The 22,111-nt window shown below is 52.6% G+C and overlaps 1 protein-coding gene across 1 annotated transcript; it reads left to right on the top strand.

Moving 5' to 3' along the window:
• Window positions 1-17,064: 17,064 nt before the first annotated feature.
• On the top strand, window positions 17,065-18,696 carry Triagg1_9545 (transcriptional regulator family: GATA type zinc finger; the record flags this gene model as incomplete). Its single annotated transcript, XM_062904514.1, has 4 exons — window positions 17,065-17,096; window positions 17,199-18,078; window positions 18,137-18,454; window positions 18,517-18,696. 4 exons carry the CDS (start codon window positions 17,065-17,067, stop codon window positions 18,694-18,696), a joined length of 1,410 nt encoding a protein of 469 aa, XP_062751475.1.
• Window positions 18,697-22,111: the final 3,415 nt, after the last annotated feature.

Genomic DNA, 22,111 nt, shown 5'->3' with positions numbered 1-22,111 from the left:
GATAAATGATGGGGTTCATTTAGGAGGGGGAGTGGCGCGCCCTAAATTGCCAACATATAGATCGCCTTCTCAACAGAGACAACCAAAGATGGACCGGACAAAAAAAAAAGTCACACGATCGACGATCGCATGAACCGTTTATGCTGCTCGAAACAGAAAAAGTGGCCTCCGTCGCAAATTGCTTGGCCCTGATAAGCAAGCCTCCTACCGGAACTCCAGACTCCGTGACGCCCAGTTTAGTCCAAAAGCCAAAAAAGATGACCGGGCTTTCTTTTGGCTTCTTCGTTCTGTAACATGAACAGTGCGGCTAGATTTAAGCGATCGGCATCATTGACAGCGGGCAGAGCCAACAACAAGGCCCACCCCTACTTTATCCCAGTACCCAGCTTTTTTTCCTTCCTTTCTTTTTTTCTTCCCCTTCCCAGTCCGTTGGCAAAATATACTGGCTGGGGAGGGGGGGGGGGGGGGGGGGGGGGGTCCCCCATGACTTTTGATCTCAAAGGCTGGCCCCATCCTTGACCCAGGACAGGACTTCTTTCGGCAAAGCCGATTTCAAGGGCACCCCTTACCATGGCTATGGGATATCTCGCGCTGTTAGTCTTAGGGAGCGGCTTCCGGCGGACACACGATGCTTCTTTGGGGAAAGATGACGGCTGCCGATGTCGGGAGGAGCTGGAGCATCCAACGCAGAAGAGAAAAGAAAAGCAGCCGAGGAAGAAGAAGGAAAAAAAAAAAAGAACAGAAAAATTAGGCCCAAGACCATTTCCGGACAAACATGTCTTTTCTCCCCCACGCCTGGAAAAAAATCGTACGATTTTCTCATCGCTAGTAATATTGGAGTCTCGCAGCGCAGACTAGCGGCTCAAGGCTGCCGCTCTATTAGATTCCGTGTCTCGGAACGGTAGTGTGTATGGATCAATCGCCGCGTCCCCATATTTTGCATTGGTAATAGTTCATCGAACAAGTCTCGTAGTGGTGTACGAGTAGCGCACTCTGGCGATCTCACATCTTGCAAGTCCGTAGTGGTGGTGGTGATGCCTGATCAATATCTCGATGATGCTCGCTGCACCCGCTTTATCGCCGATTCCTCTGCCGCAGCAACGCTGAAACTGATCCGTAATTGTCGCCTCGCTAGTATCTCGGAAGAGCCCGTCGATTGCAAGGGGAGGGGAAATGGCGGAGTACACGTATCTGCACTGTATAATGAATATCTCCACGTTCCGAAAGCCTTTGTGAAAAGCATCATGTAAACAGCATGGGTTGCTGCCCCATACGCGATCCTTCCCTCAGGTAGACCTGTGTACGAGTCGCTTGATGGGCTCTAAAGCCTTGTCTTCTTCATACCAGCACAAGGAATACACCTGTAAGTACGGAGTGGTATCGCAGTGGCAGGCCGGATGAGAGGAAACAGCAGGGGGCCAACAGAAGCCCGGGCACAGATGGACGAAAGAAAAGAAGACAACAACAAAAGGGCCGCACAGGGTGTGTCTCTGTATCAGGCTCAGTCCAACGCCCGGGAAGAGGTTCTTGGCCAGGATATCTCGAGCATCTATCAAATGTGACATGATGCCTTTCAGATGAGACTAAACCCGGTGCTGCCCCGATGTGATGTGGCTGCGGCGCGTAAGCGGCCGGCAGTTATTCTGCTACCTACCTAGGAAAGGGGGCGTCCGAGGAGATGCTGGCAGAAAAGACTGAGTGGAGTTTTGTTGCACAGACACAACCAACTCTCACGACGAGCTGCATTCTCTGGGGTGGGCGAAAACCGTTGAGCACTGAGGGCTATATGGCTACAAAGTCATCGAGCACGAGGCTCACTCTCCCTTTCGATTTGCCTGTACGCCGCAGGTCATTTGGCGTGAATGTAGCCTGAAGGAGCCAGACTATCCTGCTGCCAACACCAGAGGCAGAAATGGCCGCTTAAACCAGGCAGAAGTGCTGCATCACACGGATATCACGACTTCAATACCTACTAGTAGCGAACCGATGACTTTCTTCCGCACACACGAGGGCGAGCGAAACAGGCGTCGGCGCGGGACGACCCATCAGCTTTTTGAAAGCCTTTGCACCAATCAAACTCGACAAGAGTAGATTTTTTAAGTTTTGAGGCCGCAAAACCGCCACCCATCAGCAGCTCTCAACGGCACCCATCAGGGGGGATAGAAAAGCCTCAGTTCAAGGCAGCAAGGAAGGCTAATCGCGAAGCCTAGATAGATCACCTGCGCACAAGATGGGCGCCGATACCCGCCAATCATACAGCTTGTCATGTCAGCTTGTCCACTAACAAGGGGACGTGTCCAGAGTACAAGAAGATGGGCAGATGCGTACTTGTAGATGAGCCAGGATTGGCTAGGGGGTCAACGATGACCAGGGAATTTTGCGCGCAAGCAGTGAGCTGCCGTCACCCTTCTCCATGGCATCGGATGAAGCTGTCACTTAATCGCTCCACACTGGATGGAGCTGTGGCACACGCGAATACAAAGCAGAGAACCCATCTCACCCATTAGCCAATGTGTTTTGAGGTTAGCAACCACACGCTTTTTTCCCCCCAAGCCACTCAGGCGGTTGGGTTTGAGAAGACGAGAGAGAGCTGGTCGGTAAAACAGAGACACGGGAGCCATGATTGCATGGTAAGCCTCCAATAAGCTCTCAAACTAGCTGTCCTTGTCCGTGTGATCTCCCAGAAGGCCTGCATACAGGATGCGGGCGTGCATACAAAACACACAGACGTACGGAGTACAGGCACGCACATGCATACCTCCCCCAAGGCAGAGATGCAGACCCGATAAGGCCGGCGTTTGGTTTTGGCGGCTGCGCATGTACGAGTATTGTACAGTATGTACGAGGCCGCTGGACTGCATGTTCTCGCACCCCCCCCTTCGGCCAACTAAGCCAAGGTTGGCCGAGAATCGAGGGATCTGACCGATGCTACGGAGCACCAATCTGCACCGTCAACTGCACGACAAGGTTGTCGGAGAGCCCAGGTCGATACGTCCAAGTCCCCCTGTTAGCGTATCCCAAGCTGATGATGTCGGTCCGTCCCTTGTCCTTGTCAATAGGAAGCGAGATCTTTCGACTCCTCATGCGCGATCTAGGAACGAATCGAAGCGCGTGAAAAGGAATCTGCGATGTATCGACCGTGACACTGGCATCTTCACCCCGTGCCTCGTATCGCTTCCACCACAAGCCTTGTGCTTGCCCTTTTTTTTTTTTATCCCATCGTAAGCTCGCGGCGTTCATACCGTGTGATCCGGATTGTGCATGAGTAAGGATACACATTGGAGGGCTTGTCGCATTGACTGACTTTTCTGTTGCCCATTGTACACCGGAGTGACCGTGTCCGCTCGGGAGCTGGCAATAGGGCCATCCACTCCATTGACAAGGAACGATTGCTATTCCTCACAGCACTTCCACTCTTGGCATGTTGTGCTCCTCGTACTAGCAGTATGACGGATCGATATACGAGTACTGGCTTTCATAACGTCCTGCTGCATTTGTACTCGTACTGTACTCGTAGAGGCAAACGTAAGCAGCACGATCCCCTTGGGCGTCACTAGCACTTCTTGGCCTGGCGTCGACCTAAATTGCCAATTGGGACCGGTAAATAATGGTACGATTTCAGATGACAATGGATATAAAGTGGAGAAGGCATTAAAGGTTGTGGAGAAGCAATGGGAAGCCATGGAGAATGGCAATAGGGCCATCGGCTCAGGGAACATATCCTGGGGAGTTTCTGGCCAAGGCAGACCACTGTAAGCCATTGCCTCCATGATTCCAAAAACACGTATGAAGCATGGAACCCGTCCAATAGCATCCTGCTGAATGACCGGGGAGAAACGGTAGGTACTGTGAGAAACCCGGCTTGATTAACCGACGGAGCCTCCCCGATATGATTCTGCTGCCTCGAAAGTAGTGCGGCGTGATATTAGGTACGTATAGCAAGAGATGAAATGAGGCTGCCGTTTTCGTATCATCGTTGGACTCAATGAACTGGAGCGTAGCATCGGGGCTTGCTGGGATTCCGTCTCTTGTTATTGATGCGGTAAGGCTGAGAGGGCAGCGGGAGACAGGCAACAGATCCGCGATGCCTGTACAAGCGAGTTTTGGCCCAGCTCTGCCGTGATTTTTGCTTTGGCGGGCTGGAATCGCTGCATGCAGTACAGAATTGCCGATAGGGAGAACCGCAATAATACGCTTCCAACGATCCTTGTGCCGTGATCAGCGTCAGCTTCCATCGGGTTCGAGTCGTCTCCCATCGCGTCCTTTGGTTGGAGATGGCGGGGTTAGCCTCTGTTTTACGAAGCCGAGCGGCGCCATCGGCCGCGTCCCAGAAGATTTCTCTAGTGGCGTTTGAGTTGCCAGCAACGGTTGACTTTGGAGGGTTGCCGTTGCAACTCTGCACATGCAGAGTTATCACAGCCCATCGCCAGCGCGTGAGTGGGTCGATATAGCCTCCCGCCGATCCATGCCGGTACCGATTCGCAAATGCTACGAGCACCGCCAAAGCACTCGTATCCGATACACGGGCGCTTGATAGAACAGTACGAATGCAGCAGTAGCAGTGCTCCGTCCATGCAACATGCATGCAGGTGCGCATCGAGCACAAAGAATGCGTCATCGTCACGGCCTGATGAAGCTCATCGACTTCCAAGGGGCGGGAGGGAGGAGAGACGCGGAGAGTTGAGCAGCACCGCCGGGCGTTGGACAATACGCAGCAGAAGACGCAATTTCCATGCACGTCACATACACTCTCTTTTCTTTCTCGCGAGGCCCAGCGTGTCCTTTGACCCATGCTGGCGTATACGGAGTGGTGTCGTATAGAAGACATGCCGCGGGCGAAAGCTGCACAGCACGACAGCGCCATGGGTGCGAGTACCCGTACCCGTACGTCAGGACAGCAACTCCATATTTGCGAGTCCCAATGGGGGAAATCTGCCGTAGTATATCGACATGGGATCAGCCCAAGCTTGGACGGCGTCGATGACCCGGTGTGTTCCACGCGACGAGTGCCAACGGCGTCGTATCAGCCCCCTCCTCGGCACCCCTTGAACCAACCGTCAACAGAGCCTCCATTCATAGGGTGGCTAAACTTGGCAAAAAGCAAAAAAAAAGAATGAATGAAAGAGCGTGCAGAAAAAGAGACTCGTCACGTTGGCAGGAACCGAGGCCGACAAAGACAAAGCCAGAAAACTTACTCGCGCGCCTGGCAGCGGAATGATTGGCCGTCGCAGGCCAGTCAATGCCCCCCCAAGATGACGCCGGCCGACTCGAGATTGACTTGACAATGCACAGGGCAAATCGCGGGCTGACGGGCGGCAGCCTCCTCGGCCTTCGCTTATTTGGAGGCCGCAGATGAGGGTGTCGAGGATGGAAGATGGGGAAGAGAATTCGCGGTTGACGGCGTGTGGATAGAAGGGAGAGGGACAAGGAGAAAAGGACAAGGAGAGATCCGGTGCTGTACTTGCCAGGTACCTTGCAGTTCGATTCCCTGGCCCTGTAACTCGTACTCCGTGGAGCAGGTACGAGTAGGAACTTGAAGAGTCGCTGTCTTTGTCCACATTGTGCGCGGCCTCTTTGGCTCTTTGGGGGCCTTAGGTAAGCTTGTCGTTCTGACAAAGATCCAAATAAGAGGGCAAATAAAAATGCACCGGCCGCTAAAAATATCCTCGTAACCGCCGCTGCTTTTGGGTATTCCGCAGGTAACTCTCCCGATCTGCCGTGTCTCGAATCTACCTCGAATCTACTACCTACTGCTGTACTGCCTACACGTACTTGTATATACTATACCGACTGCACCCCTGTTTCCGAGATGGAATCCAACCTGCGCCAAGAGACGTAGCGCTATAAACACCGAACTTGCCCATCTATCTCGAGGCAAACCGCCGAGAAGAGCAAACACTTATAGGCAAGGTAGACATATACTCGTAATAGAAGCGAAAAAAGCCAGCAATGAGAAGCAAGAAGCAAATCTCACCCGCTTCCAGCCCCCACCTTTATAATCTCAAATCTCTAGAAGCAGAAATAAATACTAGTAAATACGTAAAAGGACCAATCCGAATCAAGAAGCCAAGAACGAGAAAAGAAAAAGAAAAGAGGAACCAAAACAATCAGACCCAACGGAATGGCGTGAGGTTCTGCTGCGGACGACGAAGAAAATCTGACTGGGTTCCCCCCCTTCGAGGCAGCGCATGAACAATCTCATTCTTTTCGTCCAAAAGCTGCGCGCCAAGCCTCCGCCCCATGCACTTACTAGTACGTGCTTTTTTTCTGTTTCTGGTGCAGTAGTGCCTCTTCTCTATTCGACAATACTCGTTATATTGCGACAGTTGCAGTGCTTCGTGCTTTTGGGCCGCGGTTGAAGGATGACGACGTTTTGGCTGCAACGAGGCGTGTCGACATCATCTGTAAGAAGAAAAACACTCCCGAAAGAAACAAGAAGAATATCAAAGAAAAGGGATGGAAATCTGCCTTTTTTCCCTTATTTCCTCTTCTCATTCGTCTCATCCTTCTCCATCCTCAGTCAGCCTGTACGAGTACGGTACTCGCAGCGATGCGCCTTCGGAACCTCTCTTCCTCGGGTATTCAGCTCAGGAACCTTTTAGCTCCCCGGGTTTCCTCGATTAATTTAAATGATCCTGTGCGAAAAAGAAAACCCGCAAGAAAAAATTACGGAATACGGGGTTGGCGTTTGACATTGTTATTATTCCACATCTTTGTCATATCTTACACGTCACTTTCGCTCAAATGTTCCCAATCCGTCTCCCCCCGGGTTCCCAAATCTAAGAAGGGGAGATTTCTTACGGGAGTGCCTTTTTCTTACTTGTACACGGCCCTCCGTATACTTGTACGTGCGATACTCCTTGGGGCATGTCATGGCAAGGGCCGTCTGCATGCGTAGGATCGCACATTGTCCGGCTGACACCTGGACGGGCACAGCCGCGCTCTGGCAATGGCTGAGAATAAATCTCCCGTCTGCAGAACAGCGGCCACCACTCACACATCCGCTGGGCTTACCTGGTGTGACGGCGAGTGGCAGAGAAGCCCAGATATCATTAGTGATGCGTCACATCACACGGAGAGGGCTCCCACCACATTGTTACGCGGGCTTTTTTTCGTTCTTTTTAAATCTGCTGTACTGTCGTATTAGCCCGGAACAGGAAATGGTCATCGACCTTTGCGCGCAAGGTGAAGGGGGAAGAAAGAGACGACCCCCTGCTCACGTCCGAAGATGCTCGTGGGCGTTGCCTTTTGCATTTTGCCGGCCAGCGGAGTCTTGACATCATGACCGCCGGGTTCCCTCCCCCCCAACACTTGGCAAGATTAACCGTCATTTCATCGACCTCGATCCCACATTCTAGGCTCCAGATGCATGCTGCAGCCTAAAAGACGAAGCCCTTCATTTCGCTGCCCTTTGGCCTCCCAGCCCAAAAAGCTAATCGACCCCCCTCCCGAATTCGTAGGGGGAAAACCCCTCAATCCGGGGGTTCAGCAACACCACCACCAGGGATGGGTAGCTTGGGAACCTTCCGACGCTATTTACAGAATGTGGCCTGTTTGAGGGTGCCAGCCTGGGAAATGGAAGACCTGGAATGGTCAGCAGAGAGGCCCTTTGCCCGTTCCCTCTAGAACCACTCCTCGGCCCCCCAAATCTTAGTCTTCCCCCCTCGCAGCAGGAAATCGGCCCATCTGATCCATCTACGATCAGTCACACGGAGCGTATATCTCACGCCGAAGGGCTGGCATACAGCCACAGTATGTCGAGATGTGTGCGCGAAGCGAGTACGGCGTATGTACATGTATTGACAACGGCCGATCTCCCAGATCAGACGATCGGCTACGCTCCACCCTCTTCTGCCCTTTTCTCCTCTCCAACAGTCAATGTGATGCCGTCGGTTTTTTTTTCTTTTCTTTTTGACTCTAGGCGTTCGGAGGTTATCTTCTCTTTCCCGCCATGGCAGTGTAACGTCGGTGAGTTACCTACATCTGATATAAGCCCAGAAATCTCACACGGGGGTTGCAGCGTCCCAGAATCGGGAATCGTCCTTCGACCAAAACGTCGACATACCCGGCCGTTGCCGAGGAGGGGCGTGCCAGTATCAGGGCCCCAAGGAGATGCGATACCCCTTTGTTTTTTTCGAGCTTCGCCCTTCTTGGCGTGATATTCTCCCAGCAATTTGCACTAGCGTTGTGGCATGGGCATGGTGGCTGGGAAAGCTTCCAACCCCCGCCGCATCTGATTGTGCTAGTATCGTGGCCAGATCTCAAGTCCATCATTTGTCATCCTTCAGACAACTTCAAGTAGGTACTCGTACTGGCGCGGGCGTCTGGCTGTCATGAAAGAGGGTCTTGTGCAAGTGAGCTGGAGCTTCTCCTTGCAGTCGCGGCTAGTGTCGCCTTACTGGAGCATTAGCTGGAATTTGTTCATGCATCCAGCCCAGCGACAAGGTAAGAAGAGCAAGACACGATGCGAATTCGCGAGTCGGTGTGGTTTACCTCCTTACTTTTTTTCCCTTTTCTTCTTCGCGTCTTCTTTTCCTACTGACTCAAGACGCTCACAGCGGTCACCTAGTGTAAGACCGGTCTCTAATCAACCCAGGCTAGCTTCGAGATCTACTCTGGTGGGAGACAACATCTCGGCTTTTAAATTCTGACATGTCTTGCCGTGGTGAAACGCTCATCCTACATGTTAGGCGCTAGACAATAACCTCAAAGGGGATCCTCGAGTCATAATGACGCACGGCGTGGGCTCCGACCTTCCTATCGAACCTAGAAGCTTATTATTGCCTGACACGAGCAAGATGTACCTCGTAATCAATACACCTGGCGGAGCATGGATCTGAGAGGATTGGCGATGCCTCCCGACTCCAGATCAAACAACCGAATTCTTCACCAGAAGTTGCCACAGCCGCATCCGATCAGGAGAGTCAGCTACGCAACTTGCATAGGGCAACATACCCCAAAAGACCTCTGCAATAGGCAGGAGGAGATGCGCAATATGCTGATAATGCACTCAGAATGCCGCGGCTGCTTCAAAATGTGTGCTTCCCCATGCAGCAATTGCCATTGCCAGTATGGAAAGTGGTAGCGCCGAGGTTCCATTTGCTCATCGAAGATGCTGCCATGTACAACCAAGCTCCATCAACATGCTTGAGCGTTTGGGACAGTTGCAGACGGGTCAGAAGAAAGGAGGTGTGGAGGAATGGCATGCTGGATATGGAGGTGAGCCGGCCGTACTCGTACTTTGCACTGCGTAACTTGTCCCATGCATGAAAATATCCCGAAAGCCCGAGAACTGCATTTGCCGACAAAACAAAAAGCATGGCCAGGCAGCGTAAAGTACAGACTCGAGGTAAGCGAATAACAGATGATAGCCCACATGGTATTCGTATACGCAGGCTGTTTTGGTATGTCCCGGCCAACACGCCATGCTCTTTCTCACCCCGTACATGTGGTAGGATCTGTCTGTTCTTCGGCGGAGGCTTCCAGCTTTGGAAATGGTCCATCTTTCGGATCAAGCTTGTGTGGCGTGCTAGTGAATGGCAAATTGCCTGCCACACCACATCGACATCCAGATCATAAGCTACTACTCGGGTAGCAGTGCAACTCTAATGATTGCCACGGAGCAAATTGCCATACGTGTGCTTCTAGCGATTCGATAAAATTACAAGCAAGATTTAATCTTGGTGTGAAGAGGTGGAGTTCTCACCTCACCTCCCTTTATGCAGGCAAGCCGTCTTCTGGGGAGGGGTTCGGGTGAAGAGCTTGATGGCTTTGCAGATGGCCCTTCAAAGTGACTTGTGATGCCGATTTTGCAGCCCGGATAGGTCGCCGTCGCGCTCAAGGGGCAAGGATGGAGAAAGAGCCATGCTCGCTTAGACAGGAATCGTGCCGAATACGGAATATCCAGAGAGATGATCCGTAACATTGTCCGCATCAAGGACAAAGTACGAGGTGCTGTTAATTATTTTTTTCAGCGGATCCTCGCTTGCTAATGAACGACCTGGCAGCTGGACAGCCCGATCTCAACGTCTCGCAGCGCCGTGGCGGATTATGTTAGTGTTGGACCCCGGTGTCGCACCTTTCCCCCCCTTCTCTTTTCTTTCTCGGCCGACAGGTGACCAAATTCCATCGGGGCAATGGCCGCCGAGCCCAGCCAGCGCAAGAGAGCCGCAAGACCACACAAGGAGACGAAGGATCACCACAAGAGCAACAACAACAACAACAAAAGCCCATCACATTAAATGTGATTGTTCGCAAGACGTGCATGTACGAGGGCGAAGACACGGGAGTAGCGGCCCATCATGGCTTGTACACAGACTAATGCATGCTAATTTCGTTGACTCGTAAACGGGCTTGCGATGGAGAAGGTTCGTGTCGGGCGCAGTGGTTTGGCGTGTGTGCGTGTGATCGAAAGAAAAAAAAAAACCGACGTAAAAGTGGCTCTCGAGTGGGACGCCGTTTGATCGATCCATCAAGAACAGAGAATCGGCGCTATTGAACGATACCGCTGCTTTAGTCAAAAGTGGACTGTTTGTGCTTGGCGCCTTGCGCGCTCGGAACTGCAAGAATATTCGATCCTCCCAGCCTAGAAGCTAGAAGCACACGCCACGTGCGATTCCGACACCTGTGGGGTGTTCCATTGGCCCATGAATGGCTTTATCCGGCCAGGCAAGGGTCCCTGCTCAGCCGAGGGCAAATGTCTTGTCGATGCCGTCTGCGCGAGCTGAGGAACCTCTTGTGAAGGACAAAGGGCTCTCTCTTGTTCCAGACCGAGCGATCAATATATCCAACCCCGCTTTGCCCGCCTCATGACGACGAAAACTGGCTTGCCGTGTGTTGCAAAGTAGTGATGGCAGTAGTTGCGTTGAGTACTGTAGAGACGGGTACGCAAGCCTTGGCCAAGCCGTGATGTCCTGAAACCTCGGCGTACGCCATTGGCTTTGATTGACACAAGCAAGCCTTTGGGCAAACGACATGTCATGTAGTCGGACATGTCGGTCTTTGTGTAACTGCTCACAGTTGAATATAGGTAGTGATAAGGGCGCGGCAGAGCAGGCCTCATGTTTGCCCATCTCTCTTGTCTCGTCGAGTGGCGTTTCCAGCTGTAACGGGGCAGCCAGCTGACTTGTTCTCTGAAGGAGGAGAAGAATCAGAGAAGTAAGCGACCTGAGCATTCTGTGAGCTGATTGGTGTTGATTCTTCTGATGGCGACGAATGCTGCCACTTGTACTTGATGAACGTATCCTCGATCATTTTTGGAGGCCACCTGCGCAACAATCGATACGAATCTGATTGAGACCTTCGTTATGTGGCGCTTAGAACTCAGAGGCTTGCCACAAGTGATTCTGTTGTACTCCGTAGGGCTCGAAAAGCATGAAACCCCTGCTAAATAGGGCCGTTGTGGAGCAAACAGCCAGCTATTCCTTTGCTCATCCCCCTTTCAATTACGGCTGTCTGTTCGGGAGGCAACGCACAAGCAAGTTTGTGATTCAGCTGGCTGCACCAACCACGAAATTTTAGCCATGCTTGAATATATTAAAATTCAAATTTCCGAGTTCCGCAAGTCGTTCAATTTGGCGGCACAAGGAGCGAAGGCTGCGGTGAGGTGTGTCAACGTGAGCACGCTTGTGTGGCCTGCACGTTCTGGACTCGCCGGGCTGAATGCCCTGGGCAGATATTTCAACCAACCATGGTCAAATGGACAAATGAAGAGTGAAGGATTTAGTGACTCATTTTGTGGCTGGCCAATTCCGCGTCTTGATTGTTTTGTGGCGTGCTCGCAAACAGTGTACCCGTCTGGGCGCGGATAACGCTTCTGCATCTCTTCAGCCAGTTATTCAAGATGTAGGAAGAGCGGCTAGGATCGAGTGGTCGAGGAGCAGTTGCTGGGGCGAGATCGAAGCTAGTGCTTCATTGTGGATGCCATCCTGCGTCTACCCCCCATGCCCTTTCGAGGTCTTGGGTAGTAACAGTGGCGGTATTAGCAGTACCGTCTGATCCTGCAGTGCAGAAACGCTCTTGTTCAATGAAATGCATGCAGCGACTTATATCACGCCCTCATAGATCGAAGCCGGTGTGAGTGAATGAACAGACCAGGGGATGCTCTGCCGCCTCTTCATTCATCTGAAAATACGCTCTCAAAGGCCTCACCGAACTCCTCTGCAACCTGTGCACAGCTTGTGGAAATAATGCGAGTAGCTTCTAGGAATGGACTGAAATTCTGTAATTTGAGGCTGATCAAATAACAATAGCAGCATCAGTAGCAGAGAAAAGGAGGGAAGGGGTAAACAGCCTGGCAATGATTGATTGCTCCTTTGCGCCCACTTCGAATCACCCCCTGAGGCTTGACTGGTTGTAGCCAAGCGAGCAGGACAAATGGAGCATGATGTGCTTCAGATCCGATCAAGGAGAGCCGTAGGCGACAATGCACGGCAGAAGAGACTGTATAATGAGTACACACCAGTAAGAATCGCTGCTGCAGACTTCAGGGCTTGCGATAACACTCGATTGGAGCGTGTGTTGGGCAGCTGTCGTTTGGACTTTCAAGGTGGTCGTCACACGCATATACGCATATGTATCCTGTAAGTTGCACAACACGGTTGATCAATGTGCACATGTGCCACGAGCAAGCCAACACAAGGTTGATGGGTTGGAGACGATGAATGGGCTGTGAGAGTAACACGGTCCACCAAGTGGCCACGCTTCAAGATGTTGAGGTAATGTGTTGATATTGTTGGCAATTGACACTCCACGATGATGGAGACGGAGCACGATCGATGTGCTGAGGCTATCCAATGGCTAGCTGATCGATCAGCATGGCCTGAGCGCAGTCGATTCTTAGAGTCAGCTGGGCAAAATACATGCTATCGGTGCCACTAAATGCACTTCGTCCAGCCAGGTTCATGTTATAAGAGGTACTCGTAGGTACGCGCAAGTGCCTCTGGCGGACAATTCATGGCAACTCGTAAAGTGAAGCCCAATCGCATATCCCCTGTTGAATGCTCATTTCCACATCTCTCAGCTTGCCGCTGGGCTGTCACCATTGGTGTGATCAGATGGCATAGTGCAGGTAGCGCTCGGAGAGGAGGTCCGAACGGAGAGCAAGACCAAAAAGCCACTCTTCTAAATCGAGTAAAGCAGTCTGCGGCCAAGGAAGCTGTAGCGCGTCGCCATCTGTCACGAATGGGTTGATGAGCGTTGCGATGTGGGTTGTCTTTACGGAGACAAGTGACGAGAGACTCTCAACACCAAGATGAGAACCAACCAGGAGCGGACAACCTGGCGTGATCAAGATCCACAATAAAGAGGCATCTGATCTAGGCTAGTAGTATCTCAGCGAGATTGGGTCGACGGGCCATCTCGCCATCTTGCCAGGCCGCGATTGCAACGGGGTGCCACCCGCACGCAGCTATCGTAGCGCCGTTGCTGCTTGGGTGTCGGTAAGGGGCTTCGAGACCTGGAGCAGCTAGTGAGTGGCTGCCACTGAGTGATTCCGGACAGAGTAGATTTTCGTAGGCTAGTTCGAGTCGTAATCGTCGGCGTAGTAATACCTAGTCTTGCCAAGACACATTAGGAGTCTACAGGATGTCTAGAATGACTCTTCAGGTATGTCATCAGAGTTGGAGGCTGCCGAAGGAAGAGAGGGTCTATTGTGCCAACTGATGGGGCGGTGGTTGGACGACACTCGTCGCCCTGGTAAAACAACCAACGTTCTACGGAGTGGTTTGCCATGAGGTAGGTCTTGTCATACCCTCGTACTTCGTATCTGTTCACTGGGTTGAGCCAAGCAAGATAATCATCTCCGTCACAACCCTGGGGCAACAGCCGAAGCCTCAAGCAGACCGCTGACCGAGATGCCCTTTCGATGCTTGCAAGTCTTAAGAGAGCTCGTCCAGCTGCGGCCGTCGCTAAGCTCAGGGTGACGGCCCACCAATTGTAGATGCGCTGAAGAGCAACGACGCACGGTAACCAAAGACTCTAGCCGAGGGGGCCAGATTTACCGCTCTGGACGATACTCCGTCCATGGCGCCAAGGTTCCTGGTAGGCGAATGCCACTAACAACACTGGTTGAAGGAAAACGCGGTTGCTGAGAGCGGCACACCAGCATACGCTAACTGGGGGCGAAAATCAGAATAAAATAACAGACAGTGCATCGAGTACGGAGCGGACAGTCCAACGTCGCATCGGCTGGGAAAATTCTTCTCTAGACCATCTAGTCTCTGAACCAAGACTGATCTGGTACAGTCCTATGACGAATCGCCAAGCTGCTGGAATGAAACTGCTTTGATGGAGGACGGAGAAGTTGTATGCAAGAGAGCTGCATTGCTGCTGAGTTGCGGCGCGAGGAGGCCCGATTCTGGGGACTGCAAATCTGGCATCTCCCATGTCCCAAAGTGACCAGAAGTGCATCAGCGGTCATGACTGCAGCAGGATGACGAGCAACTCACGACGGTTCTGGTCTGTTTGAGATGCAGTTGGCCCCTTCAGACCTGCTGCAGAGGGAGTGGCGAATGCGAAGACTACTACAAATGGTCAGCTGTGCTCCTGCATGAAGATGTAATGCACGATCCTCCCCGTCAGCTCTTTGGTCTGTCGAGATCTCGCAACTCTTGGGCGATTGGATTCCACACAGCCCTCCTATTTGATGATAATTCGACTGCTGGAATTTGCAACGGTTCGACGGGGCATTGCTGGTGCCTACCTAAGCAGTGGTTTAGCACGTCTAGTGAAGCTGACGATGCCGACAGTCCAGCGTCATCCCGTGGCGAGGGTCTCGACCCTCTTAGGCTCGTGATCGCAGATGTGATCGTACCGATGAGGCAGGCACATCAAATCTTACCCGTGCCGTACGATATGGAGCAGCAAGGTACCAAGAGCCAAGGTAATACCGCCTTAGAACTCCGTACTCGTACAGTAAGCCGTTGCCTGTACGGAGTACAGTGCTGGGAACAGCCCAAGTACCCTGTGGGTGCTAGCACGATGACTACGGCCATTAAGAACCCGGCCGTATCGAACCCAGGGCTTGTCACCATCATGGTGGATCGACAAGTGCCTAACGCGAGCTCATGCACGCTTACCGTCCCTTTCCTCTCCTGGGAGAGAAGAGGCGGAGCCAGAAGAGAGAAGAGAGAGAGGGAGAGGGAGAGTGGAAGAGAGAGTAATAGCAGTCAACTCACCTGGCGGGCGAACACTGTAAAGTGATGCTCTCCTGGTTGATGAAGGCATCGTCTGGTGCGTATTTCTATTGTGCAAAGAGTACCGTGTGTCTCCTGTAGACACACGTGGCGCCATGTGTCTGCGGTGAGGCCGTGCATGAAAGGATGCTGAATGGGGATGGGCAAGTGCGCTCCCCAGACTGGCTTAGGCTAGAGCCGTTGGCTCCTTCCCCGTTATTGTATCCTTACGAAATCTCTGCTGATCTCGTCCGTGAAGCGGGCCAAAACCCCTGGCGTCTCCTTCCGTTTTTTCTCCCGCTTTATCTAATATGCCTACCAAGGTCTACGAGTACCTCGCTGTGAGTACGAGCAGGTACCGTACGAGTAGGATCAGGCTTTCGTAGTCTATACCCGCACCAGCCCGGCCTTGCAGTTCTGTTGGCAGGTACCAGGTACTGCGGCTGTAAGTAGCGCGCTTCGCAAGGCAATCGCCGCTGGCCATGAAACTTCGTACGGCAGCAGTTCGCCATTTATTCTGCCATGATTCATCCTCTCATCTCATCTCATCTCCTTGGTGCTCCATCTTTGTTATGCATCATCTCTCTCCGCGCTGCTAGTAATGCTAGTACGGGTACGGGAAGTGTCCAGGCCATCCTCATCAAGACGCGAGCACTTTGCCGCTGCAGCGTGCTGGAGTGATGGAGACGAAGACGAGGACGAGGACGAGGACGAAGATGCTGGCGATTGAAATACAGGTACGTAAGTGAATGGAAACGCCCGACTCCATCAGCTGGGCTGTCAGTGTCAGTCGACTTTTTCTCAGCTCCGCAGCGCCTAGGCAAATAAGCAGCATTCTTCGCCGCGAACGCTCCATATCGTGGCGTCAACAAGGAAGGGCGCAAATCGAGATCAAAAACGGAGCACACCCTACCGACCTGTACATGTACGCGCATGCTGCGACCGCTGGCCGGCGACCAAGCTCCGTATCGTACATGGTTAGTCGTACGCACACGCCTCTCTACGCAGAAACATGGCTTTGGGTCCATCTCAGCCGCCCCTGTCACTGCTTCAGCATTCCAGCAGCAGAGGAGTGCCGCTAAGGAAGGGGAGGGGCCCCACTGCGTCGTCGTTTTCCATGGTCTTCCAACCTCACTCCCTCCCGCCCTTTTTCCATCATCTTCACCCCTCTCCCGGCGCTAGACGGGGCAAGGTTCGAATTTCGAATCTTAGGCTCACACCACGCCCAGAACCACGTTATGACCGCCCGCCCAAACTCGCTAGCTCGGACGCAAAGGCAAGTGCAATCCAGTACCGCGGATTTGCTGGGCAGGGTCCCACCCGCACTCATCTCAATCTCTTGTTCTTTTGGGGCCGGGCCAAGGGCCTCGTTAGGGCAGCCTCCCATCTTAACAAGACTGACTTCGGACCCCTGCCCATTGGCCAAGCCGCTCGAGGTGTACGGAGCAGACTCCGTACTGGCCAGGCTTTGGGGTGAGCCATCACCCAACTTTGGACGCCACCACGAGTTTAGATCTCTTTTCCTGGGACCCCGGTCATGCTTTGGGAGACGACAGGGCTTGGCCAACCTGGCGACAGGCCTTGATTAGCATCACCATTTATAGCCTTGTCCTCGCTTCCCTCTCTTGCCCTTTTCTCTATTTAAATTCCAACTTATCTCTTCTGGCCCGGCCCCCACGTCTAGGCCCGGTCTGCTTATACTACCTACCGCCTGTACATACATATGCGTGTCTGCTGCGATCATCCTTGGCCCCGTTTGCAAGTCGTCAGCCCAGCCGTCACTCCACCGCACACGCCGAACTCGACCCAGCGCTTTGTGCCCCTAGCATTCGTGCTAAGTCAGATGTATCGACGACCCTGAGCGCCAGATCTTTTACTTGCCACACGCGCTATGGAAGCGGGTGACGTTGGAACCCGACAGAGGTGCGTTCTTACTCGTGCATTCCTCCATGCCTAGCCGCTCCATCGTACGCCCCCCCTCTAAATCGGCGGAATTATTAACTCACATCGTCCCCCTCTCCCCAGCAGTGGTCTTTCTTCTACTCCTACGCGACTTGAGCATCAACTTGCAACATCTCCCCATTCTCACCAACAACACCGAGAAGCCGTCGACCGACGGTATCTGGACCAGCCTGTCATGGCAGCAGCCTCAGTTCTCGCCCCTAGCGCCCATTACCCGCCTCAGCCATATCCTTCCAACTACTCTCACCCACCTTCATCCGGGCCAAGCGTCGCCAACATGATCTCCTCGGAGCCTCGACGACCCTCTCCCGACAATGAGTCCTCGACTCGCCAGTCACTACCATCAATTTCAGAAGTCATTTCTGGTGCACGGCCTGGACAGTACCCCCCGCCTGCGCATACTCTGCAGCCTGGCTCAAGCCTGCCCTCACCATTTGCTCCGTCTGCTCGACAGTACCCCGAAGCCGACAAGCACTCATCTCAGCCTCTGCACTCTGTTGCCTTTCCTCCTCGACAGGAAAGCCACAGTGCATACTCAGATTCACCGAGACCGCCCTTTAACACTGGCAGACCCGGTCTTCCCCCCGTGTCTGATCGCCGGCCTACTCCCCCGACGAAGCATGATGGCCACCCCCTTCCTCATCACCTAGCCGAGCCGCCAAAGCCATCTGATCACCGCTCACTGAATGGAGTGTATTCCCAACCCCCGCCGCCGCCGACTTCCGTCCCGTATCAGCCGGCACAGCTTCCACCTGGGCAACAGCCGCTCCCTCCTTACCAGGTTTCACCCCGAGGCCATGCGGCTTCGCATCTGCCTGGGCAATACGATTCTCGGCCGGCGCCTACACATGCTGAAGAGGCCGAGTATGCTGCTAGGGCTCGGTACGATAACGGCACCTCGCGATCGTTTGAGAGCTGGAGTTACCAGGAAGCTCTGAGCCGAGTAAGTGATGACGTGAAGCTGACAGACACAAAAGGGTGTGCGCTAAACGAGTATGTAGATTGGAACCTGCTCGCGAACCATTTTCAATTTCGCAGAGGCCTACGGCCGAATTGCCCAAGAGCAGCACGGATCTCAACCAATTCCCGAGCGCCTCCCGACTGAGCGGGAAGTGAGCGACATGCTCTCCAACGTCGAGTACCTCAAGCGTTCTCTCGAGCAATGCAGAGAGGTAATTGTAGCCTCTCTACAGAGCGAGAGGGCTCGCGAAGGTGCCAAACCACCAAAGGGCCCTTACGAGGAAGACCAAGATGTCCCCATGTATGGGGACTCGATCAAGCCACCATATGGCATGACAGAAGTCAAAAAGCGACGAGGCGTAAGCTTGCCATACTCCTAGAGCCAATCTCGTATGAATGAGCCCCGCTAATAGAGCAACAGCGCGCTGCCCCTCCTGGACGATGCCACAGCTGCAATCGTATCGACACTCCGGAATGGAGACGGGGTCCTGATGGTGCCAGGACTTTATGCAATGCCTGTGGTCTCCATTACGCCAAGCTGGAGCGCAAACGCCAGCTGGAAGCAAGATCACTACGTCCCAAGCCCGAGGAGCGAAGTTAGAGCGTGGCCAACCCGACCCTCACCACCCTACTTTACACTCTTCAAACTCCCTAGTCCTTTGCATGATGTTTATTGATTTTTCTGGGCACGGAGCTTAACGGGCGCGGAGCATATTGATGACGCAAAGAAATATTCAACATTCCTTTTTTTTTCTGAAAGGGAAAAAATAACTTGCAGAACACAATACCCATTTTTCTAGCCGAGGGGCCTGCACTGATGGTTTTTACTGTACATGTGTCTTTGATTGCGGGGATTACTTTTCTTTTCTTCTTTTCCTATTTTTGTTTCATTGGATTTGGGCGGCAAATCATCATGGCATTGCAGGCGTTCAATATATATATATATACTTCAGGGTCTGGGCAACATTCACCTGCCATGGGAACAATGATGCCAAGCTACTTTGGGATTTTAGACAAAATAGGTTTTATTGTATCTGCTATTCTTGCCTGCCCTGGCAGAGGCAGATTAAAGAAAGAAATTTGCAACATGATCAATGGTGATGAATGCAGTGAACCCGGGGGGGAGTACAAGATGCGACATGCCTACCTTAGTAGTTTGTTCCCTTTTTTTTCAATTGTAGGCCGCGCATGCATGAGATGTCTGTGCGCGTGATGCATTCAAACCGTCGCTTCAAGTTCTGTGCAAGCCTGTTTTCTTTTCTTTGCTTTTTTTTTTTCCAGTTTTTTTTCCAGTTTTCGTTGCTCCCTCAAATTGGTGCGTCATAGACTGGCTACAGCGGTTGAGGTAATACAGCGCTGATTGGCTCATCTGACTTTTACTAATAGGATCGGGGAAGGGATAAGATCTTGGGGGAGGGAGATCAAGTGACGCTGTGTTTCGGGTAGAAGAGGGTGAGATTAAGTTGTAGCACTCGGTTCAATTTAGGGTCGATACCGCGGCTAGTGCTGATGGGCGAACGAGGCTGGTTGATGCGCTTCCTCTTTCGATGATCCCGCCTGAGACGAGGATGAGAAGTACGTAAGCTTGGGGGGATGAGAGAAGAAGTTGGCTTTTTCTTGCTGTTTCCTCCTATCTTGTTTCTTGGATTGTGCTGTTGTCTTTTTTAATCTTTTAGGTTTTGTTTTATTTTTATTCTTTTCTTCTGGGGCACATGGCTTCTAGCGCCGGTTTCTTTTTTTGGTCTTTTTTCTTTTTTTTTGCTTTTTTGATGGCGGGTACGGAGTAAGGTCTCTAGAGAGAGATGCGTGCGTTGAACCAACAACCTCCCTTTCTGTATGGCGTGACTTCAGCTCCACGGCTTGCTTTTAAGCGGAGATTTATGTATGTTCCCTTGTTTTCTTTTTTTCTTGGCACTTTTCTTTCCTTTCTTTTTTTTTCTCTCTTTGCTTTTGGCGTGCTTTCTGGAAATCAGTAGTATCAGGCCATGGCGGTTTTACGTTGCGGCGAGACAACTAGCTTACATCTACGGTATGGAGTGCCAATAAAAGAGAAAACAAGCCGTTAACCCAAGAAAGATGAACGGCATCAATAGTAGTAGCGAGGCTTACCGTACACGTACATGCACTTCTCCTCCCTCGCTTGCACGAATTGTCACAAAATCCTTCAACCGCTTGCTCTCATGCAGGTGATGGTTTCTCTACGGCCATGTGCGGCTTTTGAAATAAGAGAGAGAGGCCTAGGTCACACATACCGTTGGTGCTAGTAACAGCATGAACCCACGGACGGGCTGAGAACTGACGGCGGACGGATCGGCAGACCGGGTAGCTGCAGCGACGGATATGCATGGCCTTACGGAATTGGAAGATGGATGATGGACAAGGAGAGGGGGGGTTACAAGAGGGCAGAGGCCTATCATCAACCATCGAGCTGCTGTTAGTCGCGGGCGGGCGCGCGCAGAAAGCAGAGAGAGAGGGAGAGATGCTTGGTGTTGCATGTGTCTCCCCCCCTCTCTTTCTCTCTAGATTGCTGACTCCTCCTGGAGTTTCTCTCTTCTCATTGGCGTTTTTTTGATTGGAAGCCGGTGGCCATCCCTGCCACGGCATCGTTTGTTGATTCGACTTACACCACATCATCTCATCTCGATCAAGACCCGTCTAGAACGCACCCAACACAAGGCCCGAGCTGGGCAACAGTGCTACTGCGTGCCAGCAGTCGGTTCATTTGTCAGGGCCGTGCCGTGGCCTCGGACTGTCCGAAGCGAAGAGTTGTTGGCGGTGATTTTTTCTTCTTCTTCTTCTTGCCATGTGCGCCGCGTATACTCTCCGTTACCAAGCCCGGGTTTCGAAAAAGAGGGACGGAAGCCAACAGCTAGTGAGGGTTTCCCTTCATGCACACAAAGTACACGTACTAGAGCACAGAGCAGGGACTGCCGCTTTCTTTGCTGGCAACCATCACTCCCCAAGAACGCACGGGAGGTGGACGAAGCCACGACATGGGCCATTCTTAGTGAGACATGATACAAGGAGACGATGGAAACCGCTCAACAGCTTTTGGTGCTAGTAGGAAGGACTGTGGACGCTGCTCCTCGTACGATTATACTCTGGCGCCAATCCCCATGCGTTGGCATTTGCTCACAGCCGCGTTGGAGGCGAAGGACTCGTCACATTTACTCGTCACATCTCAATCAAGAGAGAGAGAGAAAAGCCACGGGCCGGGAGGTGGTCCGGCAAACATGCAAGGGAGAGATGGGCGAGATAGGCCATGGATCATGGATTGAGGAGGGGGGGGGTTGCAGTGGCCAGTGAGCTGGAAGCAGCCGAGATGGAGGAAACAAGACCGGTTGCTCCATGCGCCGCCGCACGGAGTGCATGCATGAAACAGGGACAAGAACGAACCAACGAGTTCGACCGTTGTCTGGCAACGTCCCTGGGGTCTCTGGCGAAAGTCGTACGAGGCTGGAGAGAGGGGGGGGGCGCGGAAAGATCGGACAGGCGGGGAGCCTGCTGGACTTCATCGGACACAAGACGCGGAATCTTGACTCTTGTGTTGCTTTTTCTGGGTTTCCTTTGTGGCACGGCTTTGCTCGTGCTCTGTGCTCTTGTGCTCGTGCGTTTTTGGCTTCCACAAGAGGCTTATTGAACCAAGAAACGTGTCACGGCCACCACAGACTTCTAAACAGGCGTTGTGGCACGAACGGCCGTGGGACATGGGGCGTTGAGTATGAGCAGGGGGGGGGCAAGGGCATGGGAGTTGGATATAGATTGAGCTTGTATGTGAGTGACGAGACCTTTGGGCAGCTTGTGATACGGGCTGCATTGGATAGGAGAGGGTTGAGTCAGTCAGCTCGGTTGGAGCATCTCGTCACGATTCAAGGTCTACAACACAGTACTTTGCACCGTCACGAACAATACAAGCTAAAAAAGACCACGGCAGTTCGTAGAATCCTTTTCTCGGTAGCACTTGGTGGGTGCATTATCCATGCTTCGAGGCTAGCTGCCGTTGGTTTTTAAAAAAC

Source organism: Trichoderma aggressivum (assembly GCF_033847375.1).
Source record: "Trichoderma aggressivum f. europaeum strain CBS 100526 chromosome Unknown scaffold_055, whole genome shotgun sequence".
Taxonomy (NCBI): Eukaryota; Fungi; Ascomycota; class Sordariomycetes; order Hypocreales; family Hypocreaceae; genus Trichoderma; species Trichoderma aggressivum.
Note: the sequence above shows the minus strand (reverse complement) of the source record. Positions and strands in the feature narration are given on the sequence as shown.